Raw genomic sequence first — 24,386 nt, 5'->3', positions numbered from 1 at the left:
CCAATACGTATCCAAACCCGGTGGCTTATAGCCACTACTACACAGGCCAGTATTCCAACAAATGTTAATTATCTAAGGAAAGAGCAGACCTGCCACACATTCTGTGGGCTTGCCCTCAGGTGATCCGACACGGCCACATAATAATTAATGATGAGCAGTGGGAGGTCGTGCTGCTTAGTCAGCCCAGGATGACCAACTCTGGGCCGTCCAGCTGGCTGAGGATGCCGCGAGGGCCCAAGGGCCACTGGCCGCCGTTTATGTTAGTGCTTGCGCCCGTAAACTGCTAGACACTAAATAAAGTTATTTCTCTCTCTCTGCATGATCACAAAAGAACCAAAGCTGACCATAAAAGAAAATTGCACGTTTTTATTTTATTGTGAAAGTTGTTGAGAGTAACTGTACAAACAAAGAGAGGCAGAGAACACCCATGGTCACTTTCGGGGTGGTGATGCGGCGATCTCCTCAATGAAATTGAGTAGCCCCTGACGCCCTTTCTTGTTCAGATGGCTGATGCAGTTCACCAGGCCAATCAGCTGCTTGGTCGAATAGTCCTGCAGAGAAATTTCCCCGTGAGGACATTCAGTGGGCACAGCTATGTGGCCTCTAGAACCTTATACATGAGATGTGTAGGTGTAGCTATCCTGCCCTTTTCTAAATGGTGTGTCATGTGGAAAATGACATCTTTGCCAGAAAGTGACATCAAACTCCATCTGGGAAAGGATACCTTTTGCTCATGATGCACAAGCAAGCCCCACTTTAATCTGGGAAGATTACTAATGGAGCCATGGCTTGGTCATCTAAGTATATTCAGTTTATCAATGTAACTGTGAATAGAAGGGTCATTATAGTTATCCACACAAAAAAACTCGGTCTTTCAATGCACATTTTAACCCAAGATTTTAGTTTCAAATTGCTGCCTCTAACTCCTTCACACCAAAACCAACTATCATCTTGACATGGTTTGTGCAATGTCAAAAAGTGTAGGGTCACCACTGTGCTGTCTGCCATGCAACATGCTCAAACAATGAGCACATTCTGCCAGACTCTCCTAGCTTGGAACACTCTGGTGCCCAACAGCACAATGAAGGTGCTGCCACTGCAATATGCCCGCAACTATTTTACTCGCATGATAAACACAGCATAAATACCAGACCTTTATTTCATCGCCCACCAATGCTGCCAGACTGCTGTGTGGCTAAAGTGCAATATAAAAAATTACTATACAAATTTTATAATGCACCGAATGTGCTCAAATTTGCCAAGCTTGCAGCGGGACACGAATACTAGTTAGCCATGCATATTCAGACTTTTTGGTGTCATGGCCCTTCAACTCTTGTCAGCTGTCGGAGTTTTCAGGGGCAGTGACGGATGTGTGACCTGGTCTTTCGAGGGCAAAGAAGTTGGCCAGCTAGAAAGTGTGTCCTGATAATGTCTCCCTTGATCCACTGAAAAGTTCATATGTTAATATCCTTCCCCATCAGACAAAGCCAGAGTTGAGACTTGAATATTCTTTTCACACCCCTTGTACCTTATATTGCACACTGCCTTCTGTCTTTTTCAAGATTACTTCCAAAGCACAAACAACCTTCCTGGATATCAAATAGAATGCATGTGGAACAGTGTGAAAGTTGTTTGCTTATAAACATTCAAGAAATTGACAACAATTTCATCCAGATCGCTGTGCTGTCAGAGACAACAAAAGGCAACCACGAAGTGAGTTTCGAATGTTAAATCATGAAAATCCAGAATGCAATATCAGTCAACACTGTAATCCATTACACACTGTTACAGCTTCATTTTCATGTTAGGGCAAATAAAGGTAGTTTTTTATGGTGTGGGAAACATGACGACATAGTTGCTTTGTCCACAAAGATATAGATGTTTCATGTTAGCACCTAACCTTGGTACTTCCCAAAAATGGTTTTCTCAAGTGTGTAACACACCAGATGGTCATCTTGAAAAGTGATTCTGTCTCAGAGCTGTCTGTGTTTCAGGAGGACATAAAATATTACGATGACACTGGAAAAAGTGGTAAGAATGAACTCGTAGGATGCCAAATTGCATGAAAATATATTACAAATTAGTATTTGGATTCTTTATTATTGCACGTGCCATATTGGGAAAGAAACATAAGAAAACAGCACTTAAAACAAAGGCAAATTTAAAAAAAAGCTAAATAATTATCACAATAACCCTGCAACTGAAAGGACTTGTAATAGCAAGTTCAGGTCTCTTCAGCAGAAAACCCAGCATGATGAACAGGGCATAAGGAAGGGATAGAATGTGCATGGTAATGCTGACAGTACATGCTCTTGCTCAATCAATAGCCTTTGTTGCTGTGGGGGTATTGTGGTAATCAAACTATTTTTTGAAATGACTGCCTGCAGGGTCCTCAAACAATGCTTCATTAGTCTTAACTGATTTATTGTTTCGCTTTAGGGTCCCTTTAAGACAAAAGACTTCATGAAACAATGAAACGTGCTATTGCAAGTAAAATTAGACATCTCATAAACCTTTCCCGAATAGTACAATCCAGCGCAAATGTCGAAAATTAAGTTCTATGTCAAATGGTAAAAATTTGCCTGCACACTATCCTTGATGCACCATCAGCAGAAATTCAATACTCAGAAATCACCACACATTCGACATTACAGTAATTCATTTGAATTTATTTTGAGCTTTACAACCTACTCACATTTATGAAAAATTCATAATCATTATCATCAGCGTATTCTTATATCCACTACAGCAGGAAGGCCTCTTCCAGCAATCTCCGTTACCCCTACCTTGCGCTAGCTAATTCCAAGTTATGCTTGCAAATTTATCTAATTTCATCACACCACCTAATTTTCTGGCGTCCTCTACTGTGCTTCCCTTGCCTTGGCACCCATTCTGTAACTCTAATAGTCCCCTGGTTATCTACTCTACACACTACATGGCCTGACCAGCTTCATTCTTCCCCCTAATGTCGACTAGAATAGTAATGGCTACTCCCCTTTGCTTTCTGATCCACACTGCTATCTTCCTGTCTCCTAAAGTTATGCCTTACACTTTTCACGCAATCACCCACTGCAAGGTGATCCTTAATGCCTTCTCAAGTTCGTTTGTTAACCTCTAAGTTTCTGCCCCATGTGGTAGTACTGCACTGGTAGAATGCAACGATTGCACCCTTTCCTTTTCAAGGATAGCAAGAACTATCAATGAATAATTTTGGCATATTGGAGACATACTAGCATAGGGCCATATTGGAAGACCTGAATGTGAGCGGTAGCAGCATCGGCACCTTAAAATGTGTTAGTTTAGCTGAAGGGCTCTGAACCAACCCCCCAAAATATGAGCAAAAAACAATAAAAGCAAGGTCACTGCATGCTTATGCATTGGGTGTGCAGCATTTACAAATGTGTTTACAAAGGCCCACATGCCTCTTGCAAAGGGAGTTGACAAGCATGCTTTGATCCACTTTCAGTCTTGGCCTTGCTCATCGTTTTAGACTATGCTGACATGGCTGACCATCAAGGCCTATCGGTTCTTTCTACAAAAGAACATCCCATCTTTTTTGTTCTCTGAAAGCATGACTGGGAGAGCTGCAAATCAGGTGCACAAGCAGACAGTGATGTCAATTTTCTAATATTTCAATGGCTTTCTTCAGCGCCTACAAAAAAACATGTGACTCGAAAAGAAAAAAGAAATATTATTTGTACTAGAGGTGTGAAAACTGAGTCAACTAGAGAGTTCTTTAAGCAGATTTTGAATATGTCATTAGGTTTTGTGTAGCTGCTACAATTCTTCAGTTATGTCCTGCACAATGGCAAAAGAAAGTGATTTTTTTTGCAGACACTTTCTTGTATAATAAATTTTCACAAAAAGCATTGTGCTGTAGCTTATTGAGTTCTTTACAAACTGCAAAGTGCAGATATCTATCCAAACAGCATGCATAATTAGAGGAAATATGCAAAAGAAGTTTAGTGTACTTCAACTAATTCTTTTCACAATCATCCCATGAGAATAACCTTGTGCACTTATAATTGTGTTATACAAACGAAGTTTGGCATAGTTACTTTTCAAGATATGTAGAACGCTGATATCTACTTGAAATTGCAATGCCTCTCAGGAGTAGTTGCGAAAGTACAAGGTTATACTTCATGGGACTGTGAAAAAAGTTACTCATAATGTCCGGTTTTTTTCACAGTTCCAGTAATTGTATATGCTGTTTGGATAGATATTGGCACTTTGCGGTCTACAACAAACTAAATAAGCTACAGCACAATGTATTTCGTGAAAATTATATACACAAGAAAGTGACCGCAAAGATGACAATATTTTGCCGTTCTGTAGGTCATAACGGACAAAAATGTTACAGCTACACTAAAAATAATGACATACTCGAAATTTGCTTGAAGAACTCTGGAACTGGCTGAATTTTCAAACCTCTAGTACAAGTAATATACATATATATATTTTTCAAGTAGCATCTTCCCTTAAAGGTAACATGATGAAAACAACATTAGTAGGCGTTTCTCAACATGCTGTGCAACTTCTACAATCACAAGTAGGCCCTAATAAAATTAGTACTTAATATGTTGCATTATTGAACTAATTGTGAGATTGAGTCCGGAATGGAAGCTGATGAACCATCCTTGCATCCTTCCCAAGCCACCGTTCGATCTTCTGCGCATGAAATTCCTCCCGCATAGCTAAACTCGACACACACCGCCTTGCACCTGATATTATTCTGCTCTTTTCTAACATTCGCAGTGTTGTAAATGAACGTGATGACATATCCTCCCTAATCGATGCATACACTACCGACATTGTCACTTTGACAGAGACCTGGCTATCGTCAAAAATATCCAACAAAGAAGTATTAGAATGCCAACAACATAATTGTATCTATCGGTGTGAGCGTAGTACTAGGTTAGGTGGTGGCGTGTTTATTGCAGTGGTTGAGAGGCTCAATTCGTTTCACATTCCTCTTTCTTCCGGTTTAGAAGCAGTCTGCGCTGGCATTAGAATAAACCATTGTGATGTTATTTTTTGCAGGCCACCGAGCGCTTCCTCTATGTTTTGCGCTGAACTTCATGACCTGCTTAATACCATCGTAACAAGGTTTCCACACACACATTTTCCTAATGGGGGATTTCAATTACCCCAACATAATCTGGTCCTCTCCTGTGCCAACTGTACCCGACTCATCCAGTGATAGCAAGGCATTTCTCGATTTGTGTTTTGATTTCCATCTTACTCAGCTGATTACTCAACCAACTTGAACTACAGCAACCAGTGCTAACATCCTCGACTTAGTTTTGACTACCGCTCCCGATCTTGTTAATCCTTTAAGTATTTTGCCAGGGCTTAGCGGTCATTTATTTATTTCCATTTATTTATTTAGTTTTTGTTTCATTCATTTCCAGCTTAATAAAGAAAACGTCAACCGTCCCAATAGCAAACAAAAATACATTCGAGACTACAGTAAAGCGGACTATGCACCAATGAACACACAACCTGAAGCTTTTGTAGAAGAATACATGCTGGACTTTTGCACTCGGAGCATTGAAGAGAATTGGTTGCTTTTTAAAAATAAGGTTAACGAATTAGTACAACAATACATACCCCTTCGAGTTGTTCGGCGTAACCCTCGATCATCGTGGTTTAATGCATCTCTAAAAATTATCTTCAACAGGAAAAAGCGGCTATTTCACCAAGCTCTAAAACAGAACACAGCTGATAGCTGGCGTGCATATCAGCAGGTTGCTTCACTGTTTAAAAATGCCGTCAAAGAAGCTAAACACATTTTCTTTTACAATACACTTCCATCTCTACTGAATGATAATACTAAATAATTTTGGAAAATTGACAAGGGTTCCGAACGTAACACAATATTGTTAACTGTTGTAGATGGTGCTGTTGTTCCACAAGAAGAATGTTGTTTTGCACTCAATGAAGTGTTTTCTAAATAATTTTTGAATAATGTTTTGCCTTGTACTTCTCTACCTGCATTTGTTAAGATGAATGTTCCTCAGATAGAGCCCTTGTTAATTGATTACAATGGTGTCATGAACTTGATTCGTCAATTAAAAATTTCGCCATTGTCAGGAATAGATAACGTTATTTCCAAATTTTTGTAAAATACCTAAGTGTACTACTCCATAATCTTATGCAACATCTTTTCGCAGTCTATTCTGTTGTGTTCATTACCAAATAATTTTAAAGTTGGCAAGGTGGTTTTATTATTTGAGCCTGGCAACGTGCATTCACGATTAAATTACAGGCCAATTTTTTAACAAGTGTGCCACGCAAAATTCTAGAGCATATATTATACTCTAATCTCATCAACTTCCTAGAAACAAATTCATTCTTTTCATCTTGTCAGCATGGGTTCTGTAAATCGTTTTCCTGGGATACTCAACTTACACATGACATCTGTGCCGCATTGGATAATGGATTTCACGTTGACACCATCTTCTTAGACTTTTCGAAAGCATTTGATCTCGTCTCTCACCAATTACTTTGTCTAAAATTAAATACACTCAACATTGACCGTAATATTATCTCATGGATTGAAAACTTCTTATCCAATACAACACAATTTGTTTCTGCTAACTATTTTGACTCTTCACTTTGTCCTGTCAGTTCAGGGATTCCACAAGGTTCTGTTCTCGGACCCTTGGTTTTTCTCATTTATATTAATGATTTGCTTAACTGCGTAGCGTCCTCCATAAGGTAATTTCCAGATGATTGTGTCATTTACAGAGTAATATTGTCATATTCTGACACTCCAAAATTACAATCTGATCTAGACAAGCCATCTAACAGGTGCGACACTTGGAAAATGCGACTTAACAGCCAAAAGTGCAAACTAATGAGGATTTCTCGCAATACTGCTTCGTCTAATCTATCCAATTATCACCTGATGAACTCTGTACTCGAAGAAGTCACTTCCTATAAATGCTTAGGCATCCTCATAACATCTAATTTTTCCTGGCAAACACACATAAACCACGTCACTAACAATGCTAACTGCACACTTGGTTACCTCCGCTGCAATTTCTCAATGGCCCCCGCTAATTTAAAGCTACTTCCGTACAAAACACTAATACGTCCCAAGCCTGAATATGCTTCTTCTGTCTGGGACCCTGGCTTAGATTACTTAACAAATGCAATATAATCTATACAAAATCGTAGCGCACGTTTCACTCTTACTAACTATTCTCGGACACCAAGTGTAACATCTATGAAGGCTACTTTAAAACTCCCTCTCCTCTCATCCCATAGGAAGTTAGCATGCTTATCACTGCTGCACAAAATCTATTACTGCAATTTGAAATTAAAAAGTGGAATTTTCTACGATGCTGCACGTATATCTCGTACTGACCATCATCATAAATTGAGCATTCCACATTGTCGTACGAACCTATTCTTTTTATTCATTTATTCCTAAAAGTTCCAATGAATGGAATAATCTGCCAGCCTCAATTGTTAACATAACCGATACATCTGCTTTTAGAACTACTATATTTACTCGCATAATGATCGCACCCCTAAATTTTGTCGTCAAAATTCGCTTTTTTAAATTTCCCGTGTAATGATCGCACCCCGAACTTGCCACAGCGATATGTCGTGTGCCAAGTCTAGCCAATAATGATCGCGCTCACTACCTTTCAAATGCTACGTGAATGACTCTTCAAGACAAACCAAGCGGTCTGCACACATCAAACATTCTTAAGCAGATGCCCCATTTCATTCCTTTCATCACTTTTCGCACTTCCATGACTAAAAAAAAGCTACAACCAAACTTGTCTTTATTATGTGTAGGCTTTATAATGGTTGTGGTCAACAACAACAACAGCAAAAAAGGTGCCTTTCGATTCTTCTCGTCTGCACTCGTGGGCACGCAAAAAATAACGAGCGGCAATGATAGCAGCCACGTTTACTCTTATACGTTAGAAGTGTACCCTATTCATATTGACACGTGTATTTATATTTATCGGGCGACCAGGTTTCGCCGCCTAACAAATCTTATCGCACAGCGCGGGACGCGCTTGCATGTATCCGAAGTTTCTGGAAAGGTATCGATGCTTCTATCCGCTGGCTGTTGTCGCCGAACGTTATGTTATCTGATTTAATCGCCTGACGCGAATGGTGTAGAACTTTGTGGAAGGCACGCGGGTCCGAACGATTAGTCTGGAACATTCGACGACTGCTCTATAAAAGCCGACGCGCTTGACCCGCTGATCAGTTTTTTCCGACGATCGCCGACCGTGTTCGCCGCTATCGTTGTGCTATAAGTGTAGCCTGTTTTTGTGGGCACAGGTTCGCCCAATAAAAGTTAGTTTTCTCGTTCACAGTATTGCTACTGTGTTATTGCTTCTTTCTTCACCGTCACTACCACGTGACAATACGCCGTCGCTTGGAAACAGCTAAGATAGTCGCCCACCCTTCACGGATTGCGCATGTTGTGTGTCCCTTCTTCATTCGACGTCCTGTTTTTGTGCGCGCAAAAGTTTAATAAGAACCTTAGCGGAAACGTGCCATATTAGGATAGCAGTGAAGACAAATGCTGCAGTTTCCGCAGCATGCCCGCTATGTGTTCCTATGTCACTGGCAGCTAAGCGCTTCCATTTGTTTCTGTCCCCTCAAGTGGACATGGCTACGTTATTGCCGCAAGCTTGCCGATATTACCGATAGTATTCATTACTGATACAAAAAAACTGTTTTAATGCATGTAGTGTACTCACGAGAAGAAAAAAAAATAGTGTTCGGTGCATTCAGCTTACTCCGCCGGCCGCCATTTTTGTTTTGGTGTCAGGCACTACATACAGTGGCAGCTGCCTATTTGTTGACCTGTTGTCATCCCGCAGCAAATGTGGGATGAAATGTTTTTTTCAGGGAATTTAACTCACATAATGATCGCATCCCTGAATTTGCGGCAATTTTTTTTGACAAAGAAGTGCGATCATTATGCAAGTAAATACGGTACTATTGAAAAATACTTTTGTTAATTTGCATTTTTTTATGTTCTTTATTATTATGATCTGTCATCTGCACATGCTCTGTATTTTGTTCCGCTCCCTTTTGTAATGCCTTTTGGCCTTGAAGGTACAATAAATAAATAAATAAATAAATAAATAAATAAATAAATAAATAGGCCAACTAATAGTAGATGTAATCCAAAAACAGTGAGTCAATTTGGTGGTATGCAATATGCTGTTCATTTCAATCACCTAAGACAAAACACTTTTCTTTAACCCCTTGAGGGTCAGACGTAAATATATGGCGCCGCGAACAAGCCCCTAATAATCGATGCCCCATGTTTACAATGCTGTCTGTATGCTTCAAAACATGCCAATTTTTAAATTCTCTGTGTGGAAGCAAGGATTTTCTTTTTTTTTTGTTCCGGAGTCTCTTGGTTTTATTCTACAGTTTATTTATGGCAGCAGATCGCCAACTGCCGGCGCACCTGCGTGTGCGTGGCAGTTAGTTTTGGTTTCGTCTCGTGGGCTGTTTTCATTTGTTGCACTGGCAAAAATTGATGTCTATCTGGCTTCTAATCTCTCAAAGGGTTACTGCTAGATGCTTGCTCATTTATTGCTCACAGAAGTGTGATTGATTACATCTGTTCACAGGCGGGCGCTGGTGCTGCCATGCCTGCACTTATTTTCTTGAGAGTCGCAAAAACTGACTGCCCCTCGTTGGTGATAGGAAGAATAACTGCAAGTTTCTGACTCATTTGGCTTTTGTGATGGGCACACAACCATCGAGTGTGCTCACATAAACGGTTCGATTACACTATGGACATGTATGCTCATTGCTCTTCTGCAAGTGAGTCGCATGGCGACTCCTTCGATGCGGAACACTGCCCAAGTACTGGCTTGCAATAATGTACAGTTACACCTTGATGTAACAAAGTCGGTAAAATTAGCAATTTGCTTCGTTACGTATATCAAAATGTATTGGAATTTGAGCTTTTATGCAAATAAGTACAGTCATCAATCGATTTTGCTTACATGAAAAGAGGTCGCAGAATTTTCCGAATTATCAGGGAATCGAAAAAAGCAAAATTGAATGAGAAAAGAATTCATTTTTATAAATTTGGGAGTTGGCGACGAATGATACAGTTTCATGCCACATACTATCAGTGTCAAATAAGATGTGAACAGTGGAGCGTGTGGCCCAAGCATAAGTACAGGCGCACACATCCAGTGTGGCCACACTGCGTGATGATCCCCCTGTAGCGAGATATTTCCACTTCCGTTCTGTCAAACGGCCAAACACACTCGGCACGTCCACACTGGCCACTGTCTCAGCTGCAAGCAATAACGTACTGTGCAAGTTTTCCAGTTGAAAGAATGGATGTAGCCCACAAGCGGCAAACTGCATGAGCAAATCTATCTCTAACATCTCCAATGATGACGGCACAAACTGCACCATGCGCACCACTGTTTGCGTTTCATTTGACACCGATAGCACGTATGGTTTCAGCGAACTATGCAACAATACACACTGTAAACTGCAAATTTGAGCTTCTGTTCTCTTTTATTTTTTCTCCCTTTCCAATGTCAGAATGAAAACAGAAGTGAAAATACCTCACATAGGGGGATCCCACAGTGCGGCCAAACCAGATGTGCGCACTTGTTGATCGTGATGACTGGATGGCGCAAACTATACCTTCCACTTATGCTTGGGCCACGCACTCCACTGTTCACGTTTCGTTTGACGCTGATAGTAGGTCGACAATATCTTCACATCGACGGTACACATTAAGCGAAGCCAGCCACGTTTTCATGTGCACTCCGCCCCCGAAACTGATAGCGTCGCCTGCACAGGGACGACACTATCAGGAAAAGCGCCGGCAGCGGGGAAGGACTGCTTTGTGTGCATCTCGCTCAAATGGATCACCGAAACTCGCAATTACGCAAACTCCAATACTAAACGCGCGAGAAGTCAGCTAACTTGGTGCTACATCGTCTCGGCATGCCCACTCTTTGCACACGCGGCAGATTACCTCTAAAGGAGGGTACGTGGGTGCGTATGCGTTCAGCTGCGCTTACAGCCATGCGCAGCCACAGCCGAGACGCGCACCAGCTTGCCCCTGACCCCTCGTGCACTCTTGATTGTGTTGACGCATCACTGGTGAAGCCATCAGCTTTCTTGTCTTACTCTCGCACACTTTCACTAGCACCTAAAGCACACAGTGCGCGATAGGATCTTATCGCATTTGGACTTTATATGGAACATGATGCGGCTCCACTTCCGCGGCCCCATTTGAGAGGTGCGTTTGCAAGCAGCTGCTTGCAATTCAATCATTTGACCATCTGCGTCCGCGGAAGCTTCCATTTATTGTCTCGGCATTCCTTCGCAGCGGCAGTGAAATTTCGTCGCATGGAAATTGTATAAAGACACACTTCGTTATACTGAGGTTCTAAATACAAGGTGTTCTATGGACAAGAGGTTATGAAAAGTTAAATACTTCGTTATATCGAGAATTTTGTAATAAGGAAGTTTGTTATATTGAGGTTTAACTGTACACCTATTCTAGTGTATCTACTTTTTTATTCTTATCATAAGTATTTATGGAAGCCCATCTGTATTAATGAATAAACAATGCACATTTACCTATGCAAAATATTCTTGTCACTTTATTGTCACTTAAAAAAATTTCGGTAAATTTTTTTTCAAATAGGTTACCCTGAAGTATTTAAATCTGCAATAAAAAAATCTACTCTGAGGGGTCGCATTTAGCAAAAAGAAGTTACTCTCAAAGCGTTCTACCTAATTGAAACATCCTGCACACTGCCTCTATGTTGATGCGTGTTTCAACTTGGATAAAGCTAACTAAAGAACACCAACAAGCTCAGCTAACTTCCTTTGTGACCACCTGACAACTGGCAGCCTGAAGATGGAGACGAAGGGATCAACAGTGGTTGAACAACAACTGACAGTGGTTAACAACTGATATGTCAGTACAATGGCTAGAGCCAATGTATTGGCATATCACTACTTGTTGCTGGGCTAGTTTCATACTTATTAGGATGTGTTAAGGTGCGAACCAAAGCGAAATAACAAAGACAGGAAGGACTTCCTTCCCTTTGGTTCACGTCTTAGCTGGTCATAATAATGTTTTGACAAGAGGATTTGCCTTCACCAGGAACATAACGCCCAGGCTGAAATGTTGGCTCCAACCACTGGGCCTCTTCGATTTTCCAATTCTGGCTACCCGTGGACTGCCAGAGCCATCTAGAGCGCCTTCGTTTTTCTCGTGTTGCTCCGCTCACAGCGCCACGCAATTTTGCCGGGAGTTCGTTTTACTTGGACTGGACGGTTGTGGCTACCCGTGGGCTGCCAGAACTAGCCAGAAGGATTTTTGGTCTGGCTGCTCTCTGGAAGTTCTCCGGCTAGCAGACTAAAAGAGGTGATGGGCGGTCGGCACCATCTTTGTGGGGATTTGACGAATTGCAAAGCGGGTGCTTGAGGACTTAAATTTACTTTGCTCAGCCAAATGGCTACGATCATCATCAGATTTCCTTACTTCTAGCGTTATCTTCTTAGGCTTTAATGCACCATTCTACATTGCGAGACAGTGTGATACGAGCGGTGGTGAACCATTTGAAGCTTTTGTGTCTGTGTCCCGTCAAGGCCTCTTCCAGGTGGTGAACAGCGCGCCGCGCTCTCACACGTGCATGTTATCTGCATCATGTTCCGCGCAAGTTGTATGCGCTCATTCACCAACATTGCGGTACATTTTCATTTCATCGTTCTCTGGTGGTGTTTCTTTTCACATTTCTTGCCTATGTATGCGGTGATATCTTTTTTTTTCTGCACCTAGTGAAGGCGTTGCAGCTAGCTCAGCCGTGTTCGTTTCGTCACTACGTCGTATGCTTGGGTGGCAGCTCGAAACCGATATATGTGTTCGAACTGCAGGCCATTGATGTTAAGAATGCACTGGTTGAGTAATAGGCATACATTCATTAGGAACACATACATTAGCATATTGCTCTTGTAATGAAGAAGCAGAGCACAAGAACAAGGCCAGCCAGATCGTCTCTGCCATGCCTGCTGTGCAACCAGTGGGCCAGCCGGATCGCCAGTGCTTGGCACGAGTGTGAGCCGTTCGGGCAACCAGCTGTTCCTGCTCTGCATCACCTGCCTCCTCGGTTACGAAGAGACATTACCCACGGAACTGTTCAGTGCACCCATTACACTCTCATAATCACAACCAACATTGTGAAACATTTTGCTGGTCACAAGCGGCATGTATTTTCATGCGTCAGCCGCATCTCCAGCTCCTTAGGGTCAAAATGAGGAGCACGATCAGCTGAAGCAAACTTTCTGAAATCGAAGCCCAAGCAGGTCCGCACGAAAATTTTTGTGCCTAAGTCGCACCTGATATCCTGCTTTTTCATGTCTTGTCAAGTGATGACACAACACCAACTCATCAATGTCGCCCACCGTGATTGCTGTGAGCACGAATCCTCAAGTGATCGCTTTCGGTGATACAATCACTTTTAGGAGCGATTTTGCGTCTTGGCATCGGATGCGTCAGAGGCTGTCTGTTCCATTGTGCAAGGTGAGGTTGGCGGAGTGCGCTTCCTGTGCTGAGTTGCGCTAAATCTTGCGAAAGTGATTGTACCCATGAATGCAGCTGTATATCTTTTCAAGCTGGCAACACAAAAATGGGCAGACTACAACGAGCGCACACCAGCCTCGCCAGGTGCTGCCATGCCGGTAGCATGTTTACATATGGCCAGATGTCCTGGTGTTCGATTTTGCAAGCTTCGGCCAGCTTCGGTGTGTCTTGGGATCCCAGCCCACGTGACTTCCTATCAGGACCGGAACTAGCTGGCTGCTGTCTGGCAGCCAGTGGGCTGCCAGAACTCCAAAAATCAGTCCCATTATTGATTAGTTTGTGAGATGTACCACCAGGTCTCAAGTGACTGTGTTAGTGGCTTCTAATAAATTGCATCCACTGTGAAAGATACTTGGGTTCAGGAACAAGTGGCTGTTTAAACTCTAGAAAAAGAGGCAAGCTGCAGGCTTCATAGCAGGTGATGCTCAAGCAGTACTGCAACAAACTCATAAACAAGCTCCACATTTGTAAAAAAAATGGACATAATACGGGCAAAAAGAGCACATGACTATGTTGACCTTTCCATCTCTTGGCACACTGAACAACAATCTTTGCCACGAAAGTATTGAAAACTTAACCCAACCTGTTAATCTTACTTTCCGAGGAAACCTATGCGAGCAGAAGTTGTTGATTTTTCTCTTTTTTATCCATTCCTTTTTTGCCAGCACGCAATGTGATGGCAGCAACACTGCATCTTCATAACATCACACTCTGCAGACTGCCCACGTGACGGATTTTTCTGAAGCCAGTGCTGAAGCAGACAATTGTCACCAGCTCCCCAACGAAAACCTAGCAAATAATAATTCACGATTTTACAAGGATGCCATGTAAATAGAATTGCAGGTGCCACCGGCCATCGGGTTCAGTGTCATTAGCAGTGCAACAAATTATGCCAAGGTGTTGCCGAGAGGCTTTGGGCATAAAGCACTGGTTCTCTTGCCACTATCTTTTTCAACAGGAAATTTGAGGGCGCAGGCTGGAATTGGATGGACCAGGACAGGGGTAATTGGAGATCACAGGCAGAGGCCTTCAGCACAATGCATTGACAGACTAGTTGGTGTGAATCCATAATTACTTTGTTTGGCGCAAAATACCAGACACAAGAAAGATGACCCCCCCCCCCAGGACAAGGCGCTACTCTCAAGTGACATGTTTTATTGCGTCACTCCTTTATAGACAGCAGAATCTAGAGGAACATGCACAGTGAGCACCATGTGCAGGAAGCACCAACATCTGATCACAAGAGCGCACTCACACGACAGAATCCAAGAAACCATATTCAGCACTGTACAAGGTTTAAGAAGGCACACTAATGCACTGTGACCCCAATGACTGTATGAAGAATGCTTCTGATAACTCTCGGGCGGTGATATCACCACTCTTTTTCGAAATCGTAGTATCACGAAACATGGCTTTGCAATTGCATATTTTACAATGTTGCAAGTGCAAAGCCATGTTTCGTGATACTATGACTTCGAAAAACAGCCGTGATATCACCGCCCGAGAGTTATCGAAAGCTTTCTTCATACAGTCATTGGGGTCACATGTGTGCCTTCTTAAACCTTGTACAGTGCTGAATATGGTTTCTTCGATTCTGTCGTATAAGTGCGCTCTTGTGATCAGATGTTGGTGGTTCCTGCACTGTGAATGTTCCTCTAGATTCTGCTGTCTATAAAGAAGTGACGCAATAAAATGATGTCAACTGAGAGTAGTGCCTTGTCCTGTCGTCTTTCTTGTGTTCATTGATTTGCGCTAAAGAATGTAATTATGGAGAGGCCTTCATTCTGCAGTGGACATAAATAGGCTGATGATGATGATGAAATCTGCGATACATTTCCCTGAGTTAGAGAGTGCAGCATGACAACACTTATCTCGGAATCTTGTTCACGTTGAACCAGTCCTGCTAAAGCAGACAAGCACGCACCTTGGAGTGGGCGACAATCCAGTCACGCAGGCTGCGCTCCATGAGGTAGTAGGCCTTGATGTACGCCTCGACTAGCTCCTTGTCTGGCAGAGGCTGGCGTTGCTCACGCAGCTTCTCCACTTTGCTCACAAACTGCTGGTGGTCCAGCTGCATCTGCGCACGGCCCTCCGGGGTGCAGCGTTTTGCCTGCGAGAAGCTGCACAACAAGCCACAAAACAGGGCTGCTTGTTGGGGCAGGTTCTCCCACCTAATAATAATAATAATAATAATAATAGTAATAACAACAACAACAACAATAATAATAATAGTAATAACAATAGTGTAGCAAAGAAGACTGGCGCGCCCTATGGACGCACTATCATCATCAACCCGCCGATGAAGAGGGGCTCGCGCTCTCAGTGTCTGACGCTTGGCTGAGACAGTCGCGTTCCTGACTGCTCAATAAACTGCATTACATATTTGGTAGAGGTGCAGGGCAGTACTTCCCCAACTACCCTGGAACCACGTAATCAGACTCTGCTGACCATTATACCTGACGACGCCTATCAAACAACACCTCTGGCATTGCCAACATTGATTTGTCCTGGCTTAGTCCGTCAACGCGATCCTCCGATCTTCAGCAGTTCCGACGAATACGACGTAGAAGATTTGCTCTTGACATATGAGTGGGTGAGTGCCCACAATAAATGGGATGATGCTGCGAAGCTCAGTTACGTGAACTTCTATCTCACGGGGGTTGGTAGCGTGTGGTACGACAACCATGAATCCAACCTCGGCACCTGGCCAGATTTCAAGGTGCGCATTATGCAAGTCTTTGGTCGCCCAGAGGTGCGAAAGCTCCGTGCCAAAGAGCGCTTGCGCAGCCATTCCCAACAGCCCGGTGAAAACTTCACCAAGTACATAGAGGATGTTGTGGGCCTTTGCAAGCGTGTCGATCCATCGATGACTGAGTCTGGCAAGATCCGTCACGTAATGAAGGGCATCGAAGACGACGCCTTCCAAATGCTCCTCTCAAAAAGCCCGCGGACCGTGGTTGAAGTCGCTGAACTTTGTCAAAGCTACGACGAACTCAGGAGGCAATGTCTACTCACTTAATGTGCTTCAGTCCCCAATACTTCAATTACAAGTTTAGCCGCTGTGACTAACAACGACCATCTGCTCGGCGAAATCAAGGAATTTATACGCTCTGAAGTCGCTTGCCAGCTATCCCTACTCACCGCTGTCCCAGGGCCCACGCCGACCTTGGCTCCTACGTTGCGTAAGATGCTTCAGGAACAAGTGTCCGAAGCTATTCAGTCCCCTCGTGCAGCGCCACCATTGCCTGTACCTCTAAGCTACGCCGAAGTTGCAGCACGACCACCTCCATCGACTTTTTCAGCACCACCGTTTGCTGCACCGCCACGTTCAATCCCTCCAGTGTACACCACCAGATCACCAGCCAGCACGGGACCCTGGCATACACCCGACAATCGCCCCTAGTGCTTCTTCTGTGGAATCCCTGGTCACGTGGCACGGCACTGTCGCCGTCGCTTATGGCTTGAAGCTAATGACCAACCAGTCTGCTCCCACGCTTCGCCAGCTTCGTCCTTCTCGCCACCAAATGACTCGCACTTGCCGTCTACGAGCAACACCATTCCTTCTGCCTGTGATCGTCGCTCGCCATCCCCTTGTCGCCGCTCACTTTCTCCCATGCGGCGGTGTCCGGCCCCATCGGAGCAGGAAAACTAGCTGCAGTTCAAGAGGCAAGAACTGCGTTCCAGTCGAACCACACAAAGCCTCGCCCTCTTCCGACAAATGTGATCAAAGTATCTGTAGAAGGAGCCGTCACACTGGCATTAGTCGACACAGGCGCCGCCGTTTCAGTAGTTACGGAAGAACTTTGCCGCAAGCTTCGAAAAGTAATAACACCCTTGTCTGCGCTGTCACTACGGACAGCAAGTTCACAGTGCATTACCCCTGTTGCCGCATGTATCGCCCGCATCGTCATTCAAGGATACATGTATGCAGTCGAGTTCGTCGTCCTCTGATCCTGTTCATACGACTTCATCTTGAGGTGGGACTTCCTTTCCAATCATCAGGCCATCATTGATTGTTCTCGCGCTGAAGTTGAATTTTCTCCACTTCCCGATACCCATTTACATGACTGACGATTTTGGTGACAAACTGGCCGTTACAGAAGACACCACGATCCCTCCACACTGTTCTGTGATTGTGAATGCCTGCTCTACTTTCGCCACTGACACTACTGCCCTGTTTGTCCCATCGGACATTTTTGTTCGCCGATGGTGTTCCCTTCCCTTCGCTGTCCTAACTGTTAGCGGTGGCTGCACGCGACTGCTCATTTCCAACACTAAGGCCATGCCCCTCGTCTTACGTCGTGGCGAGTGCCTTGGACATCTTCAGCCTGCCGATTCAGTGACCATCTTTGACGCACCTCTTGACAAGAACTGTTCAGACGTGAACTCGTTGACTTATAGCTTGCCTTCGTCGAACCTTCTCGAATCATCGTCGAACCGTCGAATCATCGAACCTTCTTGCAGCCCATGGAGCCTGTCCCCATATCATATCATCCAATCGCCATATCATCTGCCGTATCATCGGCCATATCATCCAACATGAAGTTGACAAGATGCCAAAGAAGGACAACAGTTGGCGATTTTGCGTCGATTATCGACACCTCAACAAGGTAACAAAGGAAGATGTCTATCCACTACCGCGCATTGACGATGCCCTGGATTGCCTGCACGGAGCACAATATTTTTCGTCCATCGACTTTCGCTCCAGCTACTGGCAAATTGCCGTCGATGACATGGACCGCAAGAAGACAGCTTTTATTACTCCCAATGGCCTGTATCAGTTCAAAGTGATGCCTTTCGGTTTATGTAATGCCCCAGCCACATTTGAATAAATGATGGACGCCCACCTACACCGTTTCAAGTGGTCTATCTGCCTCTGTTACCTGGACACCGTGATCATTTTTCCCCCGACTTTTGCGACACACCTTGAACGCCTTGACGAACTATCCGTTTTCTGTCATGCGGGGCTACAACTAAATTTGTCCAAGTGCCACTTCGGTCGTCGTTAAATTTCTGTGCTTGGGCATCTCGTCGACTCTTCTGGTGTACGCCCTGATCACGATAAAATACGGGCACTGAAAGAATTTCTCGTGCTAAGATATGCCAAGGATGTTCGCAGCTTCTTTGGCCTTTGCTCCTACTTCTGTCGGTTTGTGCGAAATTTTTCGAATGTTGCACGCCCTCTCAATCAGCTTCTCAAGAAAGATGCTCCATTCATTTGGGGCCCGAAGCAAGCTGGTGCTTTCACCGAGCTGATTGGGCTGCTTACGTCCTCGCTCATCCTCGCTCACTTTGATGCGTCAGCTCTAACAGAAGTCCGTACCGATGCTAGTGGCCATGGTATTGGAGCTATCTTGGCAAAGAAACAAGAGTGAGAATGTGTTATTGCCTACACCAAACGGCTTCTTTCCTCTGCTGGGCGCAGTTATTCGAACGTGAATGTCTGGCTCTAGTTTGGGCAGTGGGTAAATTCCGCCCCTATTTGTACGGCCGCCAATTCACAGCCATCACTGATCACGCTCTGTGTTAGCTTTCGTCCCTCAGAGATCCTTCGGGCACCTTGGCCGCTAGGCTCTGCACCTTCAAGAATACAACTATTCAGTCGTATACAAGACCAGCTGGTTACAACAAGATGCGGACTGTTTGTCGCGCCATCCTGTCGACCCTCCTGACATTTCTGCGGCTGGCATGCCTGTCACCGTTCTCTCTCTGGCTGCTTTTTGCGATATTGGAGCTGAACAACGTCGGGACGCCTTTTTGCAAAACCTTATTCAACGGCTCACTTCAACGACGCCCGATCCTTCCCTTTGCATGTTTGAACTTCAAGATGATATATTGTACCGCTCTAACATGTGCTCGGACGGCCCTGACCGACTCATCGTAGTGCCTGAGCATCTGCATCAGACTGTTCTCGTCCAGCTTCATGATGTACTGACTGCTTGGCGTGTCACAGACTTATGACCGCGTTCGTAGGCGCTTATTTTGGCCTGGTCTGATGTCTTCCATTATGTCGCTGCGTGTGACCTTTGTCAACGATGCAAAAAGCTGACCACACTCCCTGCTGGTCGCCTTCAACCACTTGAAGTACCATCAGAACCAGTCTTCCGTATAGGCGTTGATCTTTTAGGCCCTTTTCCTATGTCTGCTTCAGGAAACAAGTGGATTGCTGTAGCAACAGACTATGCCACCCGATATGCGATCACACGGGCTCTTCCGACAAGCTGTGCAACCGATGTCACAGACTTCCTACTAGAGAACGTCATCCTTCTCCACGGCACCCCTCGACAGCTCCTCCCCGACCGAGGCCGCTACTTTCTTTCTAAAGTTGTCAATAACATTTTACACTCGTGTGTGACTAAACACAAACTTGCTACTGCTTACCATCTACAAACTAACGGCCTAACCGAGTGCCTTAACCACACCCTTACTGACATGCTGTCCATGTATGTCTCCACTGACCATCGCGACTGGGACGTTACGCTGCCATTCATTACTTTCGCCTATAATTCGTCTCGCCAAGATATCGCAGGCTTCTCTCCATTCTTCCTCTTGTTTTGCCGCGACTCTACGCTACCTTTCGACACCGTTCTGCCTGCTAGTTTGAATTCCACATCCGAGTACGCTCGTGAAGCCATATTCAAAGCACAAGAAGCATGCCTCACGTTGCCTCACGAAGCCTGACGGTGACTTGCGGAGTTGCAGGACAATCAGAGGTGCTTATATGACGCCTGTCATTGTGACATCCATTACACACCGGGTGCCCTGGCTCTTCTTCTGTCGGCGTTGCGACGCGTTGGCCTCTCAGAGAAGTTACTTTCACGCTACTCTGGCCCTTACCATTTCTTGCGTCAAGTAACTGATGTCATGTACGAAATCGCTCCTTTTCAGCCAACCGCGGCTCAGCATTGCTCCGACGGGGTCCACGTCTCGCGTTTTAAGTTGTATTACTCGCCCGCCTCCTAACAAACACCGAGCCGGTGCTTCAGCCACCGGGGGTCATGTGACAAGCTGACAAAGAAGATGTTTTCATCTTGGTCGGAAGAAGACGATCTCTGGACTTCGCGTGCTGTCTACGATTTTGTCAGCTGCTACAATTATTGTAAATATCCTATAAATATACGTCTGCCAGTTTTTAACCCCGTAACAATATCTCACCTTCCATTCACACGAGGAAGAGAATGAAACCATCCCCTTGTCACCAGTGAGTCTGACACAAGATTATACATAACTGCACTACCCATAAAATTATAATGAGCGAGCTAAACGTGGTGCTCATTGTCCCTCTAATCACCATCATAACCTTATCAATTCGTACAAGGTTTGCATCATTAGTGCAGTGAATCAATTTAACTTTTTGGTTCTGATTTTCTTTTCACATACTTATCCCACTGCTCCAGCCTCTGTGTACCTGTTTGACCCTGAGGGCATATTCCCGACATGCAAAAACTTTAGGTTTGGTCACGTTTGAGACACACCTAATGTGTGTGTGCTTGCATTCACCTGTTATTTGGGTTGGTAGGGCTAGCTTTCAGGAACATTTTCAACTAATAGGAGTGCTTTGCAATGTCTCCAGGTGATGGCAGTATTTTGTTTTTTTCCCTTACTTCATGCATGAAGATACTTTCGCAGGATTTGTGGTGCAAAGCGTCAACAGAATGGCTACAGATTTTGTGCATATGTTTTATGAACGAAGCTCACGTGAGTTTTGTGAATCAGAAGATGATTTTAGTGCCGTGGATGAGTATATCTCACCTTTAGATGTTCACCAAACGTCCTCAGATGACAACACTTTTGAAGAAAGTGACAATAAGACCCTACAGACTTGCAATGTAAATTCTGGCCTCCACTTAGAAGAAAGTTTTGAGCGCCACCACACAGTGCTAGTACTGATGAGGACCTCAGGAATAAATACACTTTCTGAAATAAACCACTTAAAATGCCTTTGTTTACCTGAGCACTTTTACTGGAAGGCTTCTGAATAAGTGAAATGGCTCCTGACTGTTAAGACCATAAATTGGGTAAATGTGGATTGTGCAAAGGGTTAAAGAGACACTAAAGGCCAATATTAAGTCAAGCTAAAGTGATAGATTAGTGCTTGAGAATCTCTAAGGCGTCAATATTATCATGAACAGAGCTTTAATATTCGAGAATTCGAGGTAAATGCAGCACATGATTAGAGACTCTCCCGAGACATTCAAGTACTTGCTTGAAGATGAAAGCACTCCTCAGTTAAACTCTGTCACTAGTACTTCACCACTCGTTTCCCAAAACATCACTGCATTGTATTATAAGACGAAATAATATGCTACTTGTCCAGTTCTATTGCATATTTTAGAGAAAAAAACTCAATGAAATTACCCTTGAAAATGATGCAGCTGGTCGGAATGTGCCGCCCACGCTTTAGTGTTTCACTGGTTTCACTATTGCATAGTGCTGTGATGGTTTTGCTGGCTAGTGAAACTCGCACAAGCTACAAGTAGCAGAGAATTCAACTTTCATGTGATGACGTGGGATGCCCAAATGGTCTTGACCAAAATGCAGCTGCAGCGGCAAATCCGCCGCTTTGTCTTTGCTCGGTAGGGCTGTCTGTCGGGTGCCGTTTTACTCAGCGACAGCAGCAAAGGGTGGGGATGGTGTATGCAACATCCCCACTCCCCCGGTTTGGTGGCAGGAGATCTGAATTTCCAAATAGGTATTTGGACCCTTCACATGCAATTTTCCCATAATCTAAGTCTTTTCTTGGCACTAAACAAGCGTAGCGAGGTTTCTGGAATGGTATTTAAACAGTCCACGTCGACTTCGTGTTTGCCTTTAGTGTCCCTTTAAATGAGCGTTACAATCAGCGCTGGTGACCCGCCTGGTATACATAAACTGCTGTCGTCCGGGGGCCAGTTCGGGCATGCTATAGCACTGGGAGAGGTCTCAAAGATGCCCATTCTGCTGCAGGTTAGTTATCTCCCGAACGCAAAATGCAATCGATGTAGTGATCCTTCCTTATTTGCAGTGCTGTGCCTCCTGGCTTCCCTTGACAGTTAGTGGTGGCTGTTAGGCCAGATGCTTTGTTCTTTCTGTATCAATGGCCACCTGGCTTTTCTTTTCCTTTTTTCTGGCGAGATTGAATTGTACCCTGGACCCCAAACCCTTGAATCCATATCAGAGGCCACTGCCCAAATGGAGCTCTCACAAAACACCCTCTTGTCCGAGCTTGCTTTGATCCGTTCAGCTCAGACAAATATAGAAAATCTTGTCAGTGGTCTCGCCAGCTGTTTTGATGAACTAGAAAAAAATGTTGAAGTCTTCCAATTTAATGATCAACCCATCGCTAATGCTGTCCTTGAAAAGGTGTCCTCAGAAATCAAGGAGCTTGCAGGGAAGTGTGACGACTCAGAGAACTGCCTTCGCTGAAACAACCTGCTGTTTTTCGGAATTGCAGACGCCAGTGACGAAATGTGGGCGAAGTCTAAGTCGCATATCATATCATTCTGTGCGGAGCACCTTGAAGTAACAATCTCGAGTTCTGATACCGAGCAAGCTCACAGGCTTGGTCGTTTCCGCAATAATAAACAATGTCCTATTATAGTCAAACCAAGCAGCTTTAAAACGAAATCGAATATTTTGTCTGCTGGATGTAAACTGAAAGAGACATGAGGTACAGTCATTACAAAGAAACAGTTTTTGTGAGCCAGTTAAACTAATTCAGTCTTTCATGCAACATCGTTCAAGTACACCATGCTTCTGTTTCTGCACAAAAGATCTAGACCCAAGTTTTGGGAAAGCTGACAAGGAAGGCTGGGATGATCAATCAATTAAGGAAACAGCAATTCTGCGCATGGAAAAAAATTGGGTTCATGCTGTGAACATGCAGCTCCGTTAAAAAATATTTTGTGCAATAACAGACGAGGATGTAGGGAAGAGAATGCAACACAAGCGCTCCTCTTTTCCAAGCCTTTGTCCATGTATGCACTTATTTTTTTTTTCAACATGAATCAATATCAAATTGCTCAGTTCACTTTTATTATGCAGTTTCCATGGAAAGTCTGCCCAAGAAATGATAGAGTATATAGCTTTTAACCAATGCATCAACATGGTAAGACCGAACAAGAGCTAGTCATAGTTCTAACTGAATGGTAGAATCTAGCAGTATCAAAGCTAACAGAGAAAGCGGAACCAAGGCCAAAAGACAGGTAAGATATTAGACAGACATACCCTTCGATGAAGGTACGGTGGGCTATGCGTATGGCATGCTCCCAGAGAATTTCTGTTGCCTCTGATGGCAGAGGGATCTGCTTGGCCACTTCCGAGAGGCGCATCAGGAACAGCTGCAACTCCTGCAAGGGTTCATGCTTTCAATATGGGTGCCTGGCAAGTAGGATGGAAACAGCATATGTAGACATGCCTATACAGTTGAACCTCGACATGGAGAGGTTGGTAAAATTGCCAATTCGCTTCGCTATAATGAATTCGCTATACTGAAATCAGACCTTTTATGCAAACTGGTACGATCACCGATAGATTTTCTCACACAAAAGGGGCCGCAAAGAAGGATGGCGCTTATCAAGCTGCCATCCTTCTCGGCTCACCCTTGCACGCTTTCATTCACACCCAAAGCATTGATAAAGTGGGGCGCAATAGTATCTTATCGCACTTGGACTGTATATGGAACACAATGCTGCTCTGCTATGGTGTGCGATTTGAGAGGTGCATTTGTACGAAGCCACTTGTGATTCAACCATTTGAGCATCTGTGTCCGCAGAAGTTTCAA

General features: G+C 44.1%; 1 protein-coding gene across 1 annotated transcript in view; it reads right to left on the bottom strand.

Annotated features, from left to right (window-relative positions):
• Window positions 1–340: 340 nt before the first annotated feature.
• Vps50 (vacuolar protein sorting 50) overlaps window positions 341–24,386 on the bottom strand; it is a 199,116-nt gene continuing 175,070 nt past the window's right edge. The window contains exons 24-26 of the mRNA XM_065439255.1: window positions 23,831–23,952; window positions 15,549–15,744; window positions 341–551 (exon numbers count right to left, since the gene is read on the bottom strand). Coding sequence (XP_065295327.1) covers window positions 432–551; window positions 15,549–15,744; window positions 23,831–23,952 — 438 coding nt within the window. The 3' untranslated portion in view covers window positions 341–431. The remainder of the gene's footprint in view (window positions 552–15,548; window positions 15,745–23,830; window positions 23,953–24,386) is intronic.

Source organism: Dermacentor albipictus, chromosome 1, assembly GCF_038994185.2.
Source record: "Dermacentor albipictus isolate Rhodes 1998 colony chromosome 1, USDA_Dalb.pri_finalv2, whole genome shotgun sequence".
In the NCBI taxonomy this organism is placed as follows: domain Eukaryota; kingdom Metazoa; phylum Arthropoda; class Arachnida; order Ixodida; family Ixodidae; genus Dermacentor; species Dermacentor albipictus.
Note: the sequence above shows the minus strand (reverse complement) of the source record. Positions and strands in the feature narration are given on the sequence as shown.